Source organism: Gavialis gangeticus, unplaced genomic scaffold (genome assembly GCF_001723915.1).
Source record: "Gavialis gangeticus isolate Ggan-Ray unplaced genomic scaffold, GavGan_comp1, whole genome shotgun sequence".
Classification (NCBI taxonomy): Eukaryota; Metazoa; Chordata; order Crocodylia; family Gavialidae; genus Gavialis; species Gavialis gangeticus.
Genome location: NW_017728997.1, coordinates 28,904,976 through 28,917,382, shown reverse-complemented (window position 1 = coordinate 28,917,382; position 12,407 = coordinate 28,904,976). Strand labels below are relative to the sequence as shown.

The 12,407-nt window shown below is 39.6% G+C and overlaps 1 protein-coding gene across 1 annotated transcript in view; it reads left to right on the top strand.

The window, feature by feature from the left end:
• CACNA2D3 (calcium voltage-gated channel auxiliary subunit alpha2delta 3) overlaps positions 1-12,407 on the top strand; it is a 1,192,973-nt gene that overhangs the window by 1,119,658 nt on the left and 60,908 nt on the right. Inside the window, exons 30-31 of the mRNA XM_019504610.1 lie at positions 3,560-3,622; positions 8,270-8,340. Coding sequence (XP_019360155.1) covers positions 3,560-3,622; positions 8,270-8,340 — 134 coding nt within the window. The remainder of the gene's footprint in view (positions 1-3,559; positions 3,623-8,269; positions 8,341-12,407) is intronic.

The window sequence follows — 12,407 nt, the reverse complement described above, 5'->3', positions numbered from 1 at the left end:
GGGGGGGGGGGGGGGGGGAGACCTTACAGCATATCAGATGTCAGAAGTCATGAACTCAGCTCCCAAAACTGTCTTGCTTTCAAATAATGACATCCCAGACATGCAGTAAAGTAGAAATCACAATTTATTCCTGTTAGGGCTAGGAATTTAGTACAATAGTGGTATTTTTATAGGTGTTTTAAGGCTTTTTCAGGTTGTTGTTTTTTTCCCCTCTTTGGTCGTTTAATCCATGCTACATTCCATTATTGTTAATACAATAATATACTGGAGCTGTGCAAAATACTCAGGGTCTTCCTTAGGTATGTTCTCAGAACGAAGTCCACATTTTTGTTAATTATTTTGGCACTTCATGCTTACTCTGCTTACAAATCCAGGGACTCTGCACTTATGGAAAGTTTCCCTGGAAGTCAAAAGTTCATTGAACTTGAACCTTCAAGCCAACTGACAGAGTTTAGTGCACTCCCCACACTAGTGAATCATGAACCACCCTACTGCTTCACACATGCCTACTGTATGCAAACAGTATGGTCTCCAGAATGAATCTCAAGCTTCAAAATTACACACTAATGTGCTGGACAGGTAAATGCCTGCAAATGGTCATTTCCAGTGCTGCATTTTACTTTACAAAATCTTTCCTGAATGGGAGCTATATGAGAAAGGCAGTAGTTTATTTAAGCAAGCATGCTCAGATGCAGGAAAGAGGGTGCAGGCACAGTAACCCGTGCCATTCCCTCCTTCTTCCCTCCCACCACAGCTGACAGACCAAAAAAGTACCCAGAGCAGGTAAGAATCTTGCCCTCTACCCCTTGCAGCATCCCCTCCCTTCCCCTCTGTGCTCAGTGGTAGCTTCCCTCCCCTTTCTTTCACTCTGGTCCCCACCCACCATAACCACCATCCCCAGCTGACTTGAGGGTGGGGGAGCTCCAACACCACTCTTCCTCTGCTCCATCCAGGCTGCATGGGGAGCAGGGCTTATCCAGGGACAGCCACAGTGGTGGTAGTAGTAGGCCAGTTACCACACCCTGAGTTTGCTCCCAGGCTGGCAGGGAACATCTGGGGGATATAAGGCAGGGTGGAGTTACCTATCCACTGCTGCAGTCACTGCCACTGTCTTCAGCTGAACCTGGTCCTTATGTAGCACAGCTGGAGTGGGGCAGGAGCAGTTCTGGAGCTTCCCCTACCTCTGGGTTGGCAGGGGCAGGTAGTAGCACCAGCAAGTGAGGAAGGGTGAAGTGAGGGAGGTGAGTTATGCTGCTGAGTACAGAGGGGAAGCAAGGTGGGGGTGAGGGACTCCTACCTGCTTCAGGGATTTAAAAAAGATCCCCAGGTGCTGCCTCTGTGGCATGGTTTAAGATAGGGATGTGCGCCCCTTCTGGATCTGCCTCTGATGTCAAGCAAAAGAAAAATGACTGCGCTCCTGTAACTACTGCATTGTCCCATAAAATGTATAGACCATAGGCAAAAGAAGTGAACAACATTCCTTATACAAATCCTATCCTCACATACCCAGAAACAAATCCAGTCTCCCAGTAGCACTGGATGGGTGAGTGAGGTATGTGCCCCAGGTGCTATCTAAGTGGAAGAGTGCCAGAAGTTGGGTGTGGCAGAAAGATTGTGCGGCATGCGCACCCTCCTGTTTACCACTTTGCCTGCATTTTTCAGCTGGCACAGGCAGTGTGTGTCACGGAGTGCAAGATATTATGGGAATCATAATTCTATAGAGAATCAGTGGACTTTGCTACTGCTGGAATGAGAACTGACCCCATATTTTCTGCTTAAAAAATTTTTTTGCCTTCTTGACTTTGGCTTCACTGGCCAAAAAAATGGGGTGAAAGTTCCCCGCAGCAGCAGTAAATGCCACTCTAGAGAATTACATTTTCCAGAATACCTGGCAGTCCATTATACACACTGACTTAGCTGCTGTTTGCTGCTGCTCCTGCGCCCTGCCTGGTGTGAAAGCCAGAAGGTCCAGGAGCAAGGAGAGAGAGGAAAAGTTTGAGAGGAGACTGCCCTGGGTGCATTCTTCACAAATTGCTCCTCTTCTCTTTCCTTTCACTCTATTGTCACAGTGAACAACTTTTACATGAGTTGTGGAGTTACAACTGCACCAAATGTTGACCTTGGAGTTTGAGAAACAAACATGAAGTTTGAGGGTATTTGTGTGACATCCTCTCCCACACTTCCATACTTTATCAAGCATAAAAGTAAAAAAAGTCTAAAAATTACCTGAAGAACTACATAGTATTCTCTCAGTATGGACCAAATCTTCTCAGATTTCTAGTGCAACCTGGAAGGTTTAAGAGTTTTAGATTAGATTGTTTATCTAAAATGGATTTTGAAAATTGATACAAATACATCATTTCTGTATCTTCCTATTTGTCCTGTGTTTGGACTGTAGTGCTGTGATAATTAACAACTTCCAGTGGAGAACCAAGATCAGAATCAGTCTTATGCTTTGAAAGATGTAGACCTGAGCATTAATCTGTATCACTGCAGTATTGGGTTCTGAAGGAAATTGCTTGAATTTTTGAAGTTAAAGATTTTTTTTTTCTGGGTAACTATAATGTAGCACAGTTCAGCTTTTATTCCTAGCTGGGTCTACAACAGATGTAGTGAGAAAGGATGGCTTTGGATTTAGAGCAAACATGAAATTTACTTTGTTGGAAGCCTTTTGGTACATTTTTATGTAAATGTCACAAAAAATGGTAGTAACTATGGCACAGTATTTGCTGCATTAGCACTAGCACTACCATGGCAATATGCTACAAATTAATGTGGAGGTAGGCTTTAAAAGCTGTAATAAAGGCAAAACTAAGTTATAATCAGAGTTTGAATTAAGCTGTATGCTTAAACTTTGCAGAGCAGTAATTAAATCTTAGCCTGTAGCAAATTCATTCACTTGAGGTTAAAATGATCTGTGCATGGTGGGGAAGGGAGGGAGGAGGTAGAAAACTGATTTGGGTTTTCCCTTGCTTTATGCAGTTTATAAGTCTGACCCACCAAAATCCAGCTCCCAATTAAAAACACAGTTTGAAAAAACATTAGGAGACCTATGGGGCCTCTCTTACAGAAGCCTCAACCCCCTTTCACTCTATGAACAAATTAAAAAAATATTACCTGGTCCCCTGTTGGTCCTCCAAGCTGACACTATGTTTTCATTAATACATCATTAAGGTAATGACATTGTGCTGAAGTTTTTCTCTAAATACAGGCCAAGCCATAAGAAACAATAGGATTGTGTGCCTTTGTATTCTCTGTTACAGGGAATTATTTTTAAGAAAGCATTAATAACATCACGGCACTTGTTCTTCTTTACCCTTGTGGTTCTGTTCTGTTTCCTCTTCCTATATGTGTCTGCACTGGGTTTGTGTGCACGAAGTAAACACTTAAAATAGCTTAACAACTGCACTCAGCTGAAAGTTGTACATGAGCAGTTGTAATTCCATAAGGGCTACATGTGTATCCATTTACAGAACATTTGGGATTAAAATGAATATCTTAATGAAATTAATGATATACTTTAAGAACTAGAATTGAAATTGTGGTCTTATTTTTTTAGGCAATTAACTGTTACCTCATAGATAACAATGGATTTATTTTAGTCTCTGAGGACAATGAACAGGTAAGTAGTTTTTTTTATCCAGTACCATGTAATGTGCTAGAAATATAATGTCCTCGAAAGGTGCACATGTCTTGCAGAGGGGCTGAACAAATTTTTACCTCTCCATGTGGAGGGGTGCTCTCAAACTCATAATCTCAAAAGTATAGAACTATGTGCTGTAGAAATGTTGCTCTCCTTGAAGAAGCTTGATCTTGAAGCAAAAGATTCCCCATTGCCTTTTACCGTATTTAGGTTAGCCTTAGGTTCAAACTTGTAATTATCAAATCCTATGGACTGTCAGCAAATGATCTTAGACTAGGTTCTGCCATTTTTAAACCAGTCTGTGTGTGCAAAACTTCTGTTCTGTTCTGTGTACAGACCAGTTTCCAATCACTTACACCGGTAACAGTGTAAAGTCTGTAGCTGGCCTTAAGGTTTTAAAATTAACACTCAGTACTGTAGTAGAGAGGGACTTTCTTATTCAGCTTGGCAGAGTTGTGAATAGGAATCCCCATATTGCTAGTTAAGTCTTAGTTGATGTAAGGTTGATATAGTTAGGTAGGTTACAAAGACAGCTGTTTCTAAAACTACTTAAGATTCTCTGTAAACAACTTAGAGGAATATCCAGAAATATAAAGGCAATTCTTGGTGAAGGTTGAAGATCTAGCCAACTGAACTGGTCTCCACTTTAAATTAAAAAAAAAAAACACTAATACAAACATTTAAAAAAACATTAATGCAAATATATACTTTCACAGAGCAGCAATAGACTTGCTGAAGTCAGGAAATACGCCTACATTTTTTCAACTTTGAATAACTAAAAAATGTAGCTTCAGAATATTTTCCCAAACTTCCACAGTTCCTTCCCTGCTCAATCTCCCTGCCCTGCAAAAAATACATTTTGGTTGAGACTTTAAAAAAAGTTAGTGGAAAAGGAATTTTTCTCCTCAAAGCAATAAAGAAAAACATGGGATTTTAACTGATACGCTTTTGAATCCTTAGCTACATCAGACCATTCACTGCAAAGCAAATATTGTCCTGTTCAGCACAACAGTCACTATTCACAATGGAAGGCTTTTTCTTGGAAAACTTAGGAGTAAAAATTATTAGTTTATTTTATTTTACTTTATTGAATACATTGCTGAGCCCATTTGGGAAATACTGTACACTGTTAATATAACTTCCAGGATGTACAAGTATAATACAAATATAATATACATTTCTGTAATATAAATATAAATTAACAATTTAACATGACTTTTCTTAAACATTACCCACTTTTATGTTATGGCCAGTTGATATTTTTTTCCTTTCTATCTCTCTGGCTATTTGATCCATGTACCTACTTAGAAAGGCAACCATCTAAGAACAGTTGTGACCGCAAAGTACTCTTGATACATTTTAAACATTTACTCTAGTAACCACAAAACTGTTTTCTTTTTAATTTTCACAACCATTTAATTTGACTTGAGTAAAGAATTTTACTGTTTCTACTTCCTGCAACGAGGCAAATCATGTGACATGTCTACTAACTAGGTTTAGGAAGAATTTTTTGCCTATGGTTTGGGTCTTTCTTAATCGTCTGTTCTGAGTTTATCTTTCATCTTTCTTTCATCTTGTGTCCTGTGGTGTAGGATGCTGGACTAGATGGACAGTTTATCTGAGCACTTTAAATATTGTCATGAGTTTATGACCCTCGTGTGAGTGCATCTTAAGCAAGCACAGTCTGAGCAGTGCAGAGGGCAGAAGGAAAAATTGGCATTGACTTAAAACTTATGGAGGGCAGAAGCGTGGTGCTAGAACTGGTTGGGAGGGACAATACTGGAATAGAACTAGCCAGAGGCAGCTAGGATGGGATCTAGGTTGCTGAGAAGATTTCAGTGGCTTCAGTTTTGAAGCATCTGGGAGGTCTTTTAGCAATGCTCACCTCACTTTCATGGCAGTGGCACCATGCAGATCCTGCTGTACCTCACAGCAAAGAGGTTTACCCTCAACAAGATCTGGTTGACAAATCAAAGCACTAGTAAAGCAAGGAGAAGAGCCAGAAGGACCTGGGTTGGAAATTCTCTTACATGGCCACAAGAAGTAGAGCAGAATGCTCAAGGTCAGACCAAGCCCACAGAAGTAGAGTAACTCACTCTGCAGAGGAGCTAGGGTAGGTAGCATCAGTTCAGAGGATCAACTGGGCCTCCACAACCAGAACTGAGTAGAGGACACTCATTTCAGAGCCTTTTAGGTCCCTTGGTGAATAAACTCCCTTTCACAAGCTCCTGCACAACAGTAATAGCATAGAATTGACTTTCTGAACTTTCTTCCTTCTACCAGAAGGCTGACTACTTCAAGCCTTCTCCTTCACAGTCCTTCTCCTAGTTGGCTTACCCTTCCTTCCATCCCTCCTTCTTTTTCTCCTTTTTCCCTTCCTAGACACATGGCCTCTTCCCTTCAGTTTTCCTTGTTCCTTTCTTTTCTTATTCTCTTGATGTTATTTAGTCATCCTCTCCTACCGTCCCTTATCCCAGCCTTGTCCCCATAAGACACACAAACACACATAACTTATGACATTTGACGGCCATCACTTGGATCCATTGTCTGTGGGTCATGTTTTCCATCTCCCAAGTCTGTTTAAGCCTTAAGGCAGGAACCAAATCTGCCTATGTGTTTGTATAGCATCCAACAGAGTGGAGGCCCAGTCCAGACTAGAGCCTTCAGGTACTACTTCAATGATCATCACCACTACAACACCACATCTGTTGTGTAGAACTGGAAAACATCAGAAAGAACCACACAGTGCTCCTGCAAGCTCACAGGCAAACAGGAAGCCTTTTCCAGCCGCCCCACTGGCAAGAGGCATTTATTACAGCAGTCCTGCTAATAGGAGCCCTTGACTGCTGTTCCTCTGCTACCACTTCCCAGAAAACAAGGATCTCTTCCCTTTCTTAGCATTGGCTGGAAAGAGAGGACTGCTGACCCCTCTTTCTGTAATGCTTAGCACTGGCATTAAGGCCCAGACTTCAAATGAGTTAATCATATTGAACTTCCATTGAAGGCACTGAAAATAAAACCTTTGAGGCACTAAGCCTAAGATTCTGTACTTCCCTGTCTCTACACACCACACAAAGCTGACTTTTTTGTGGGGTGGGAGATTTTATCAGTTACCTTAATAACTGGGATTCTCTTTTTCTACCACTCTGAGGACTCTTGTATCGTGCGTAACCACCACAGCACTACGCCCTGCTTTGCACTCAGGCATTGCAGTTCTTCACTTGATCTAGATCCACAAAAATAAGAACTTAAGGATTTTAAGGATTGCTGAGTTTTTGGGAAAAGCTAATGCTTATTAACATAGAAAGAATATTTTAACATAGAAAGAATATTTTGTGGTGAGAACTGTCCTTTACATACCTGAATGCAATTGAAGCATGACTTGATAAATCAGATTTACTGCTATTGAGTGTTATGCTAGTCTTTTTTGGTCTGGGCTTGTTTGACACTGACTTCCTGTCCTGCAATTAAAATAATTCTTCTTCTTCAGTCAGCTAGTGCTATTGAAACTAGTGCATTTAGGCACATGAAATAAAAATGCTCTCTTTGCTTTTTAGCAGGCTTTACACACCCAAGTATTTTGGAAGATGTCCCAAGTTTCCCCTACCACTGCCCCCAAGTTAAAAAAAAAAAAAAAAAAGAAAGCAATGCTTTCTTTTTAGAGGCCAAAAATGTCTCTTTTTGGCTAGGTCTGTAAATTTTCTGCCTGCAAATTCCCAAGTGCATAGTTAAGGTCATATAAGTTACTTGTAATGGAATGGATTTAGCTAATACAAAACCTATGGAATACATGCAGTTTGAGAGTACTCAGTTTGAGAAATCCCTTTAAACTGTGGGATTTCCCCCTCCCCCCTTTTAAAAATGCAAAGAACATGCCTAATCTTTTGGTAAATTGAAACCCTAAAATAAGAAAATGCTGTCCCCAGACTGGGAAAAAGACTATATATACATGTCTAATTTTAAGAATGTAATTTGAATTGCCAGCAAGACCAAGATAATAAGGTCTCTCTCAGATTGGATACCAAATTTGGTGCACACATGTTTGTTTTCTCATCAGAGATCTGTCTTTATTATTAATTCACAACTTTTCATACAGTAAACAAAGACAAAATGGATAATTCATCAGGCTGAGTGGTTTTAAGTATAAAGTGACTCTGAATGAAGTGAAAATTTATGGGGTTGATGAAATGTAGTGTTCCTTAAACAGGTCAGGGTAGAATTATAAACAACTATTTTTATGATGGTTTAGGAAATCCTTTCAAAACCTGTTTATATCTTTTGGGAGTAGCGTTTTAATCACAAGCATTTGTGATCAGATTAGTGCATTTTCTTGAGAAGCTTTAGGTTTTGGGGGGGTGTATTTCAGATATTAGATGTTACATAATATATCTCAATCTATTGTATAAGCTCTCACATCTGCTCAGGGGTTTATTGGGTAATCCCCATAACTTGTCATGACTATTAAGACCTTTTCAATTGTTATGCAGCAGTAGCCCTGAAAACCTATCTATGTAACTGTCAAAAGTTACTCTTGTCAGATCCCGGGATATACCAGCTTAAATTGTATCCACTGTTGTTTTGTATTTGTCTACACGTCTGGTCATTTCTTATGTTCTTCTCTCTCAGACTGGTTACTTCTTTGGTGAGGCTGAAGGGGCTGTGATGAACAAATTGCTAACAATGGGCTCCTTTAAAAGGTAAGAATTTTACTACCCTCTCTCCCTTAAAAAAAGTTTGCATAAATAAAATAAAAGCAAATTCAAATAAAACAAACCCAAAAGTGGCTGGGGCTTTGCTTGTGTTCATGTTCCAGATGATCTTAGTGTAACTTGATGCCACACACATAGAGTGCTAAGTCTTGGAGACTCAGCATACAATGAATGAGTTTCCTGTTATTGCAGCATAGTTTATTGGAGTATGATACTGAAAGACTATGAGTCCAGTCCTGTTCCCACAGATTTAATAGGAGGAGGATTCAGCCCCATGTTCTGCAACGTAGCTTTAAATGGATTTGAAGCAAGCCATGGAAGAAACAGGAAGCATTTAACCAACAAAATGTTGAAGACTGTTTTAAGCAGAAAAAGCAGCCATGTCTCGTAGAAACAAGGAGGTTGATACTGGCAATTGATTTGTTTTCACTCACATTTATTAACTCAGCCTCACTAAAATGTCCTGAAAACTAACCAGATCAAGCAAAAGCTACTTGTTGGTCCTCATGATATTTTAAAATATTTTTTTTTTGCCTGGCCATAAAATAAATTGCACACTCCAGGGAAGTGACCATATGGAATTCTACAAGGCTATAGTAACTTTGGCTCCCAAAATCAGTATCTGATTCTGGCTTTTTCATAACTCTAAACACCTTTTCCCCATTTCTTCACCTTTTTGTTGCTTGTTTAAAGGCAGTTTATGTCCCCAGGGCTACTCCCTTTTATTCTTCTGTGGGAACCTATTATATAAAGGAAGACCGATGGGATAGCACACCTGACCCCAGTTGTCTTTCTTGCTTAGTGCAGGGGAGACTGGACCTAATGATCTTGCAAGCTCCCTTCCAGCCCCTACCAACTATGAATTTATAGGTAGAGCTCCATTCTTACCAGACACTGGAGCTAAAGTACGGTGTTATCCTCCTTAAAAGGATTTTGCAGTTGGTGTGCTCCTTTGTACAGACAGCTTGTTCTCTTTGAGACAGAATGAATTCTGTGCTTCCCTAAGGCCATACAGCTGTGCTATACTGTAATAAATAGCTAACTTGCAAAGGCAAAATTTAGCACTTAGTGAATAGCCCCAAATCCTGGTTGTCTGATGGTGGCAATTTATGCTCTGACAAGGACAGTGTTGTTTATTTACTTGTATATTTTTAACAGGCACCATAAAATGAAGTGAGCTAATTCCTATTTCTAAAATGGGTTAGATGATAAAAGACCAAGAAGCAAAATCTTTTTTAATTCCAATTTAAAACCCAAGTCAAATGCAAAGTATAACATCCCACTTCCATCAGTCTTGCTTTTCTCTTGCATATCAGACTAGTGGCATTTTTAACAGAGCTTGTACTGGAAAATTCATGACATTGAGGAGTATCACGATTGACATAAATAAAGTGAAGGATCCATAGCTCAAGTGTTCCATCTAGAGTACAGCGAGAGCCAGCTTTAGATGGTTCACAGTTTCACTGGTGTTCAGCTCTGAGGCAATCAGAAATAATGAAGCCAACATCAAAGCCACTAGCTGATAGCAACTGAGTCACATGCTGGAAGCAACATTTAAACACAATGAGACAATTATTTAAACACAATAAGCCAGCCATTGCAACTGCATTAAAACATGGGCTAGAAGCAAACTGGTATAATTGTACTAACTGAGCCACCTGCTTCTTCTGCTATATAGCAGATAGCACAAAAATGCATCAAAAAAACAAACCTGTTTTCCTCTGTGATAGATGAGGTCTTTCAAAAGAACTTTTCTACCAGTATATAATGGAAACTTTTCTGGCTTTTTAATGAAAATGAACTGGGCATATTTTCACTGGGATTAACAAAAAAAATTACAAAGCAGCAAAGGATTAGGAGAATGAACTCGACATTCCAGGCACTGTTGGTGTGGGAGTGCAGCAAAATAGTTGTTATAAATACAATGAACATTACGCTTCCTATTACTATTGTTGTTATGGTGATCGGGTTAGGAAGCAGGTTCTTATCTGCCTTTATACCCTCTGGAATCTTGCTCTGATGATTGCCAGAGGCATGCTTTCTTTCAGTGTTCTGCTTATATGTTAGCTACCTTCCAGCAGGTGTGAATGCTGTAAAAACTTATCTGAGCTGTTTATGCTCCTCAGTCACTTAGTTGGCAAAGTGCTGGCTTCCATGATGCCTGTACGCTTTATTGACATTCCTGTTTATTCTGGGGAGTAGATTTCTAACATTTCTCTTGAATCTGTATATCTGGAGTGGCAAGACTGCAGTGTTCCACCATATCATTAATTCATGCTGTCAAACTAAGAGGCCATCCAACAAAGGAATGAGATGATCTCCCATGGGAGGCTGAGTTTCCTCAAATCAGCTGACATTTTGGGATATTAGAATGCTAAGCATTTGCAGGATCTGGCTGAATGCATTGGACATAAGGGAATATTTCTCTTTGGCCTCATTTGTTTCCACCATGAAATACAGTACTTGCAAAATGCATTCATGGCAGTTTGACTTTTAGTGTGAGGCCTGAAATGAACTGAAGAATATATACTTAATTTTTAAACTGAGCAGCATATGCCTGTTATTTTTGCCTGGATACTTTGCTTTCAGGAATATATTTATATATTTTTCCATGCATGGGGTCCTTCTACAATAACATGACGTGCTGTCTGTTTTAAGTCCTTAGTTATCAAAACAGTATATATTGTACATCCTGTACATTGCATACAATCCGGTCATTAAAAAGCCTTTAAAATATGTTACCAGCTGAGTTAACATGTACAAATGGAAGGAACAGAACTGATATAAACCCTAAATGTTCAGTTTTTCCTGGTGCTGAAACAGTATTAGAAAGAAAACCTCTTATCAATGAAAAATCTTTGTTATGACACCTGATTTGTAAAAATAAACCATAGCTTTTTGTAGGATTTCATGACACTTTGAATTTACAATAGTGTGAATTACTGTTTAATTGGTGAAAGAAAATCATACTGTTTAGGAGTTTAAAGAGGAAAATAAACTCCAGAGAATAAGGAGGTCAAGGAGGGAATATGGTTATTATAAAACTGAATAACACCAGAAGAGAAGACTATCCCAGAGAAACCTAGAACAAAACCCAAAAAGCCTCCAAAACAACAGCAACAAAAGTCCCCACATTCTTAGAAGAAAAAGTGAGTAAGTATTAAAAGCAAATATGGCAGCAGCAGCATGGTATATTTTGTTCTTGACACTTTTTTTTCTATCAGGCATTCCCCTGGCCTGCTGCAGGAATGGCCTTTAATGCAGTTTATAATCATAGTGTCAGAACAAAAGACTGAAGTGGTAGATCCCTAGGTTCCAACTTTTGCAGATATTAAAGCTTATTCTAACAATTTAATGTTGATTTAAGAGCTCGTCGTCTTGTTCATCTTTCCAGCTTCATTCATTTTTCCTGAATTGTATGCTTCCTAGCAAATAATACAAGCTGTCTGCACTCTTCCAGTCTAGTAGATTCTAGCCCCTTCACTTATGTTTCAACACACATAAGGACATATTCTTTTTCTCACTCTTTTGATTTAGTTATCTTTAGTGGAAATTCTCTAAACCTTACAAATATTTTGCCTCCTAGATATAATCCTGTTCACTTAAAACAGGGGTGCCAAAGATACAGCCCAGGCTGGATCTGGCCCACAGAGCCCTATTGTCTGATCCGTGGCACTGCCTATGGATCTTGGATCAACCCCACATCCTGTATATAGCATGCATCTATGTGCTGCATGTGGTGTACAGGGCTCATCTGGGACACACACTGCACACAGCACGCATGTCAGACCTGTTTTGTTTGTCCAATGCATTCACAAATAAATGACTCTAGTCACAAGTGTGGGAAAGGGTGCTGCCAGACTGGCAGACACAGAATATATTGTAAACATAAAGTAAAACTATACATGCACTGGCATTAGCAGATTTGACAGAAAGTAACTTTAGATATATATGTTCAGATTCAATATGTTCATGTATCTCACAGGATTGCCCCTGCATGCTGGCTCTGGTACATAGGGCCAATCTGTGGGCCTAATTTGGACTGGACCCAGATC